Raw genomic sequence first — 8,798 nt, 5'->3', positions numbered from 1 at the left:
TTCCCACGCATGCCTCACACTTGTCACGTTTCTGCGTCATCAGATTCCACCAAGTCTTCCCCAAGACAAGACAACTCCCACCTAGTCTGCACCTAAGCATGCCAACACTGCCACGTAGTCTGCACCTATTCTGCAAGATTCCCACGCATGCCTCACACTTGTCACGTTTCTGCATCATCAGATTCCACCAAGTCTTCCCCAAGACAAGACAACTCCCACCTAGTCTGCACCTATGCATGCCAACACTGCCACGTAGTCTGCACCTATTCTGCAAGATTCCCACGCATGCCTCACACTTGTCACGTTTCTGCATCATCAGATTCCACCAATGCATGCCAACACTACCACGCATGCCTTACACTTGTCACATTTTTGCATATTCAGTTTACTTGAAAAAGAGTATAAATAGAGGGTCATTCTTGCAAGTTTTCATCTACCACTAACACTTTTATTCAGAGAACTCAGGCGAAACTTCTCATCCACCAAGCTTCTTCCTACATTGCAGTCATGTCGCTTCTTACCATGGGCCAAGAACACAGAGGAACTAGGGCAAACATTGCCTCATTCGTAAGTTTTTCTTGAACATTGCCTCTTTCGTATGTTTGTAGTTAGTTTTTTAAAAGTCCAATATAATAATTTTTTATATTGTTTGTTTTTAAAGGATCCCAAGAAATTTCGTCAACGTTCACACCCAATGCCTTATCCAGACCCATGGTGCGTACCTTACATAGAGCGTGCGGGTTTCGGTCATGTAATGCATGTCGTAAATGCCACCATTGATGCCAAATTCATTTTGGCTCTGTGTGAACGTTGGAGACCTGAGACACACACCTTTCACCTACCAACTGGTGAATGTACCGTCACATTAGAGGACGTGTACATGCTTTTAGGTCTTAGAATAGATGGTAAGCCTGTCACCGGAAATGTTCAACAGCCTAACCAAATATGTGTTGAAATGTTGGGGGTAGATCTGGTCGAGGGTGAGGGGTCTGCCAAAGCAAGGGGTCAGGGTATTAAATTATCTAGCCTACAATTGTACCACGACTCCATAACTTTGACTGAGGAATCCTCCGAACAAGAAAAAGTCATAAAAACCCGGGTTTACATTATGCTATTGTTTGGGAACTTGCTATTTCCCGAAGGGACGGGAAATAGCATAAATTTTATGTACTTGAGTTTGCTCGGGGACATTGATAGAATAAGCACATATAGTTGGGGTTCTGCAGTATTAGCATTCCTATATAGCTCTTTGTGTAAAAATGCACAAAATGAGCACTGTACATTTTCTGGATGTTCTTTTTTGCTTCAAACATGGGGGTGGTGGAGATTGCCGAGGCTAGCCCCAGAAAATCCTAATGACTACTCCTTCCCCTACGCAACTAGGTAAATTTATGATCTTATTTCATTTTGTATATTTATTCTATAAATATTTGTAACTAATATTATTTATCTTCTTTTGTTTAGGTTCATTACAACCGGACTGGATTACAGTCTTACCCCCAAAAATAAAATTATATTTTATCGTCAACTGTTGGATCGTCTCCGAGCACAGGATGTATTACCACTAAATCACTCAACTTCTAACTGATTTATTAATGTCATGCATTATCGATAAATAACATATTTACTTTTTTCTTTGCAGTTTATTTGGAGGCCATATTTGGGATTGGAACATCAACCAAACCCCGAAGATGCAGCTGTTTGGACAGCAAAAACGGCCATAATGCGGTTCACCACTGTGGAGATGCACCAAAGTGACCGTGTCAAGCTTCAATTCGGAATGCATCAAGACATCCCAGGCCCCCCAATGTCCATGGAACCTTGGCATCTAAAAAAAGTCAGCCACCAGTGGTATGCCCAAAATTGGAAGGAATTTGCTAAGGAGTTTCGAAAAATGTGGAAAGACCGTGCCCACTATGTTCTACAATTTCCGGTGGCGCCCAACGAAATGAAGCCGACAAGGGAATATGTGGAATGGTATAGAGCAAATACCAATCCAGAAATGATTGTGTCTGACCCGTTCTATTTGGACGATCCCCGGATGCAACAGCCATATTTCCAACAACAACAACCACCACAGTATTCCCAACAACAACAACCACCACCTTATTACCAACAACAACAACCACCACAACCATTTTACCAACAACAACCACCACCACCTTATTACCAACAACAACCACCACCACCATATTACCAACAACAACAACCACAACACATGTCCACCCCCCAAGCAAATCAACAATACATACCACAAACTCAATCTCAATACCATGAAGACTACCAACAACAAACTCAACATTCCCACCACCATCAACAGTCCCAACACCTACCACAATATCAATCCCCCTACTTCCACCAATCCCAACAATTCCAACACGGCAATTTCCCAAGCTCTTCCAGTCCTCCACCTAGCCCCGACACGGGTATACAAGAGGACTACCAACAGGACTACTACACACCACAACAAACATTGCACTTTGGCCAACCCGATTCAACCCTAAACTACCAAAGACCACAATTCGAGGGCGCACCCAGCAGTAGTCAGTTTGTCCCACCGAGACAAAGCTTCGAGGGCGCAGAGGGGACCCGTCTTTCCTACAGCACTGAAGGGACTTCGACCAAACCACAACGGCAAGCGGCAAGGGGGCGCGTTAGGGCAAGGGGTGGTAATAGGGAAGCACCACCACCACGTGAACCGTCTAGGCGAGTAACTAGACCTCCCCCGTGCGGATCGTACAAGGGACCGCATCATATGTGATTAATCATATCTTTGTAATATTTGCCTTGTTTATTATTTAAATAAAAATATTTTCTGTTTATTATCTTTATATCTTTATCTTTATCTTTAAAAATATTGTCTATCATATCTTTATACATATATAAATTAATTTTTTTTCCAAAAATTTACAAATAATATTAATTACTTATAAATTATATTAATATATATATATATATAAATTAATATATATATATAAATTAATATATATATATATATATATAAATAAAAAAATTTAGACAAAATATATGTGTCAACATAAATTAATATACTTAATAAAAAACATAAATTTATAAATAAAAAAAAATTAAAAAAAAAAAAAAACATTAAAAAAAAAAAAAAAAAAAAAAAAAAAATGGATTTGGGCATAGGCGCCACCCCTAGTGGCGACTTGCCCTCCCCATTAAGGGTAGGCGCCAACTAGGGTGGCGCCTAAGGGTAAAAAATGGCCAATTTTGACCATTTGTGTAATTATTTTGAAAAATTGGATATTTTTGAAATTTTTTTGAAATTTTTGGATATTTAAAAAGAAAATTCACCAAGAATGTAAACAATGAATATTCATAAAACAATGAATATTCATTAATTCTGGAGGTAACATAATGTGTAAGAAAAAAAAGTTATTGATAAGTTTACATATTACATAGATGATGAGAATTTCCCTGTATAACAAAATGTAACGACTATAATGTTGAACAAGAGAACACCCCCTACCTATTTCTGAAATGTTGTATATCTGCCTGTTACATACTGAGGAACAACTACTAAATAAAACATATCACCATTGCTATATAAAGCTGGCTCTTCATGATTGCCCCAACTCACCCGGCACATGTTCAGAAGTATAAACTACCACACAACTTAAAAGAGAACAAACGAAACTAATCCAAACAAATGCATGGTAGAGGCGGGAACGTGCAGCACAGGATACAGCACCCCCTCCACTTATCTATGGATGGAATTCAGGATGAACTGAAGACTGTCCCGAGAAAGAAAAATCCAATGCCCCTTAAAACAGAATGAATAATTTGCGTGCCATAACTTTCTCCATGTCAAGTGATAAGGGGATTAGTAAATTAAACTATGCAATAACCCAAAATTTAACCATCAAGTGAAGATGGTGTGCACTTACCAGGAGTTAAAAGGGTCTTCCTCTATTTTATCTGTTATTATTGGGTTATCCCCAACAGCAGCAAAGCCACCCCCTTTAATCTCGTATGTTTTGGCATCAATTTCTTCCCCCATATGACCCAGATTTACCCAATCCAAAATTTCCAAAGCCACTAGAACGACCTGAATTGCCAAATCCTCCACCACCATATTTATCTGTTTTACCAGAAAATCCCCCAAAGCCACCTTCTGACTGACTTGAACCAGAGCTGCTAAAGCGACTGGATTTAACATTGCTAGTTCGGCCAAATCCAGAACTACCACCAATACCCGAGCCGCCTGATCGACGATCCCTACCTCCTGAAGAGCCATATCGACTCCCACTCGTGCTACCAAACATGTCTTCTGATCCACTCTCACCAGCGATCTTAGGTAACTGAACAAAAATATAGGTATAAGATAAGATGCAAGATCATAACACAAAATTTAAACATAGTGATCAGTAATAGAAAACATTTAAATTAGTACACAGGGTGTAATAGAAAATCTGGTACAAATATAATGATTGCTTTCCATGATTCCATCACATACTAATAACATGGATACTTAGCATGAAACATGAGCTGGGTGGGATTTATGGCAAGATGATAGACTATTCATCTGTCTAGTAGCAACAAATTTGAAAAATTAAAAAAGGCCAATTCAAGGAAAAATGTAAATGAAAAGGAAGTAAAGAGGCCACCTCTGTGAATGTACAACCAACATCTCGTGCAATTGATTGTACAGCTCTGGATTGATTTTCTGTATGGACAAGAATAGCAGTCCCTTTCTTCCCAGCACGTCCCGTTCGTCCAGTTCGATGAACAAATATCTCTGAAGAATTTGGAAGTTCATAATGTATTACCTATGCCAGGAAACCAGGTCAAAAACTCGCATAATAAGAAATTGAGTAGCAATGGATGTTGAGGTCAATGACAAAGTGGTTGCATATACACAGATATATCATATTAAGAAGACAACCTCAGATTAGAGACAAATTGCTGAATGAGTGTAAAGTTATTAGCCATGATGAATTGTTGAATGCTTAAAATAAGAAACATGGTCATATAACTTCCTTTTTACTCAAATTTTTGGAAAGTTCAAACTCCAAAATAGAAATATCCCACTCCTATAGGAACTTTCTTTTTGCTGCACCCCTCCCCATATACTACGACACACCATAGCCAAATGTAGTTAACAAACTATCTCAAATATATTCCCCAAAAGGACATAGGAATGGAGGTCCCATCATGTAGAAACTAAATGTTGTACTTGATACGATAATATAAGATTTCAAACAAAAAGTTTAGCAAAGTAAACTTACAAGATCAACATTTGGTATATCGAGCCCACGGGAAGCAACATCGGTTGCCACTAAAACATTGAAATAGTTGTTTCTAAAGCCAGTAAGAGTTCTTTCTCTCTGAGTTTGTGAAATATCTCCATGTAAAGCTTCACATTTAACGCTTTTTGACATTATATGTGATAGTCGATCAGCATCACGTTTGGTTTGAGTGAAAACAATACACTTTCCTCCTTTAGCATGTTCCTATCAGAGGATAAATCGTTAAGACAACAAAGCAAGTACAGTTACAAGATTGCCCAACTAGTGTTTGCACTAATGCAGAGAAATGGAGACAAATAAATCCCAGACAAACTCAACTGCAATCAGTAAAGTAAACAAACAAATTTTTAAATAGTGAGTTATAATAAATAGTGACAATAGATAATAACAATCATTAATCATATGTAACACAAATGTCTTGAGAAAAACATAGTATCTAAAGTCGTACATTTATAAGAGGTGCTAGAATTCCTGCTTTAGCATAGGCGTTAGATGCAATAGAGTACATTGAAATTCCATCTGCCAACTTCTGATCAGAATCTCCAACCTATGTCATTACCACCAAATCCAATAAGATCCCAATTAACTTCTTACAAATCAAATATAAAAATTATACACATCAAATCTGAATCAAATTAACTTTCAATCTCAAATATTATCGTCTCCTCTTCTTTTGTTATAAAATAACAACAATCATTCAAAAAGGTGTACTGGGAAAAAAACCAGCACAGACTTGTTCTTTCCAGATGTCAAGAAAAGAAAACATCAGTAACCATCAGACTCACTTAAACATCAAACTAATAATTAAATGAAGATTTCGTGCACATGGAAAAAAGTTCAAAAAATATATATATAATAATGAAACACAGGAAAAGATTTATCTGAACACAAAGGAAAACCTACAATTTCTTTTCAAGGGTGAGAACACAACATTGAAACCCACAAATATAATCAAAATATATGCATCAATGTTCTACAATAAGGATTTGTTGCTAAAATTCGCCCAGCTATAATGGTCTCTCTGACCAATGATTTTTTTAACAAACTTAACTCTGCATTTTTGGGGGACATGGGAGTAGTGTCCACAGTCCACCTTGTAGAAGGGACATTTATTAATCCCAATAAAATTCAAGAATGCAAGTTGATGAGACAGAATGTGCTCATTTCTAGAGCAAGTTAAAAAATATAATATCAATAATTTGTTTTTGTAATTTTCAAGTGATGTTATGAAACCTTTTTTATAAGCTTTAATAAAAATCAAAATGGTGTATTGGCCTTGGTATCATCTAGTCAAAAACTATTAGTCTGTGGGAAATATATCAAAATTCAGAATCCATAACCATGCCAGGAGCATTGTTCCTATGCATAGCATAGTTATGTTCTTCTTGGGCAAATCCTTCCCTTGGGTGGGGCAATCCTCTTTACTTCTATACCTCTAAGGTGGTTTCAGGTCATCTATTCTTAGGGTGATGAACTTTTATTCATCGAGATAATGAATTGTTCCCTTTTATTATATCCTTCTTTCTTGTGTTCCATCATAATCAGAGACAAAAATCTTCTAGGCTGTTAGTGGAACTTTTCTTGATTACAATGTGAATTTTCCAAGCTCGCGCGCTAAACTTTCACCTCAAATTGGAGTTACAACAATACAAGTACTCCTCCTCTAAAAAATTTTGTTAATTGGAAATTTTTTCCTTATTGAGTCTGAATAATAAGCTTTTGTTAGGTATTCTTAAATGAATCCTCATAAAACCCTTTGGCTGTTACCATACCACAGACTAGGCACAACCTGAATATAAAAATGACATTTGAAAACTGCAATATCCTCCCACTCCCTTGCCTAAAACAGATTTGCATACTTACAAGATCAATGGTTAAGGGATTGTTCAGGTATTTGCGTGTAATAGTCTTTATCCAAGAAGGCATTGTTGCGGAGAACATAACAGTTTGACGCTTTGAAGGCAACTTCTGCAAAATAATCTCCACCGCTTCTTGAAATCCCACTTGAAGCATCTGATCAGCTTCATCAAGAACTAAATAGTTAACATCCTTCAATTTGAGGGAACCCCTTTTGAGAAGATCAATAACACGTCCAGGTGTGCCAACTACAATATCTACGCCACCACCAAGTTGGCCGATTTGTTGCTGAATAGGCATACCCCCATAAAGACAAACTGTTTCCAAGTTAGGTGCAGCCTCATTGAATTCCTTTTCAACCTGCCGTGCAAGTTCCCTGGTCGGTGCCAACACCAAAGCCAAAGGATCTCTTCTTTTCCTGCCAAAATTAACCACAAAAGTAAGGATCTACTAAACAGAGAAATAAAGCTGCAGAATCAATTAATAGTAGTTCGTAAGTGTGAATATAATAACCAACCCATGCTTAGCGTTAAACTTAATAATCTTATCCAAGATAGGTATCCCGAAAGCAAGAGTTTTCCCAGTTCCTGTTCTAGCTCGACCAATCATATCCCTCCCTTGCATAGCAGGTTCCAGCACAGCTTTCTACAATAACAATAAGAGGAGTTCAAGCCCCACACCACACACCACACACCACACACCACACACCACACACCACACACCACACACCACACACCACACACCACACACCACACACCACACACCACACACCACACACCACACACACACTGGTTTTCTTGAAATTTCTATAAACCCACCACACAAACTGGTTTTCTTGAAATTTCTATAACCCCACCACACAAACTGGTTTTCTTGAAATTTCTATAAACCCACCACACAAACTGGTTTTCTTGAAATTTCTATAAACACAAACACTCACCTTCTTTTTCAACCAAATTTTTGAAACAAAATGAAAATTGAAAAAAAGTTAACAGGACATTAATCAGATCATTTCAGCACAGTTCTGTACTTCTACTATCACTATCACTAATAATTCTAATAGAATGATAATAATATTAACAATAATAATAGATTAAAACTGAAAATTTGATAAGCTTAGAGAGCATAGATTTATGAAACTGAAATTAACTACTTCAATAAATAATTATAATAACAATTGTCTTTGAAATTTGAAAAACACGGCACATAACCATACCTGAATAGGGAAGAGCTTCGTGATCCCTTTCTTTGCAAGAGCATTCACGATCTCGTTAGAAATCCCAAGCTCCGCGATCTCCAGTCCTTCGTCCCCTTCATTGTGTGGTGCGTCGTCGTCGTAATCCACAGCAAGTTGCGCACCACGAGAAACCAGCGACGAGTGGAAATTCAACGGTCCAGATTTGGCGTGAAACAGCCTGTCTCCTTTGCCGTAGGCGGCGGAGAACAAGGCGTGGCTGTTGCGACGTGACAGAAGTGGTTCAATGGAAGTTACGGCGGCGAAGAAACACCGTGAGAATATGGAAGAAGATCTTCTGAGAATAGAGCTTGCCATTTTGTATGGAATGGCGCTGATTATCAGAGAAATGGAGTTGTTGAAAAGTGAAGGAGGTAGTAAAACCTGAAATGAAAGTTATGAAGATGTAGGGTTTTAGTTTTCAGGGTTTTAGG

At 37.9% G+C, this 8,798-nt stretch overlaps 2 protein-coding genes across 2 annotated transcripts; one reads left to right on the top strand and one right to left on the bottom strand.

Moving 5' to 3' along the window:
* Nucleotides 1-294: 294 nt before the first annotated feature.
* LOC127085231 (serine/threonine-protein phosphatase 7 long form homolog) lies at nucleotides 295-2,825 on the top strand. The gene is made up of 3 exons (XM_051025778.1): nucleotides 295-1,383; nucleotides 1,465-1,555; nucleotides 1,643-2,825. The coding sequence occupies exons 1-3, from the start codon at nucleotides 599-601 to the stop codon at nucleotides 2,759-2,761; spliced, it is 1,995 nt and encodes a 664-aa protein (XP_050881735.1). The 5' UTR covers nucleotides 295-598; the 3' UTR covers nucleotides 2,762-2,825.
* A 559-nt stretch (nucleotides 2,826-3,384) lies between these two features.
* Nucleotides 3,385-8,798, bottom strand: LOC127085230 (DEAD-box ATP-dependent RNA helicase 53, mitochondrial). The gene is made up of 7 exons (XM_051025776.1): nucleotides 8,347-8,798; nucleotides 7,648-7,775; nucleotides 7,137-7,548; nucleotides 5,722-5,820; nucleotides 5,253-5,477; nucleotides 4,632-4,793; nucleotides 3,385-4,325 (listed from the first exon to the last, which is right to left on the bottom strand). Exons 1-7 carry the CDS (start codon nucleotides 8,680-8,682, stop codon nucleotides 4,008-4,010), a joined length of 1,680 nt encoding a protein of 559 aa, XP_050881733.1. The 5' UTR covers nucleotides 8,683-8,798; the 3' UTR covers nucleotides 3,385-4,007.

The sequence above is a fragment of the Lathyrus oleraceus genome, chromosome 5, assembly GCF_024323335.1.
Source record: "Lathyrus oleraceus cultivar Zhongwan6 chromosome 5, CAAS_Psat_ZW6_1.0, whole genome shotgun sequence".
NCBI classification, from domain to species: Eukaryota; Viridiplantae; Streptophyta; class Magnoliopsida; order Fabales; family Fabaceae; genus Lathyrus; species Lathyrus oleraceus.
This window is presented reverse-complemented; position numbering and strand designations above follow the sequence as displayed.

Bases quoted from the DNA above. Each gene is read 5' to 3' on its own strand.
- LOC127085231 (XM_051025778.1), top strand. From the start codon at position 599: ATGTTTGTAGTTAGTTTTTTAAAAGTCCAATATAATAATTTTTTATAT. The intron at 1,384-1,464 runs GTAAATTTATGA...TCTTTTGTTTAG, and splicing joins TCCTTCCCCTACGCAACTAG to GTTCATTACAACCGGACTGG. The intron at 1,556-1,642 runs GTATTACCACTA...TTTTCTTTGCAG, and splicing joins ATCGTCTCCGAGCACAGGAT to TTTATTTGGAGGCCATATTT.
- LOC127085230 (XM_051025776.1), bottom strand. From the start codon at position 8,682: ATGGCAAGCTCTATTCTCAGAAGATCTTCTTCCATATTCTCACGGTGT. The intron at 4,794-5,252 runs GTAAGTTTACTT...TTCCTGGCATAG, and splicing joins ATATACCAAATGTTGATCTT to GTAATACATTATGAACTTCC. The intron at 4,326-4,631 runs GTGGCCTCTTTA...ATTTTTGTTCAG, and splicing joins TTGGTTGTACATTCACAGAG to TTACCTAAGATCGCTGGTGA.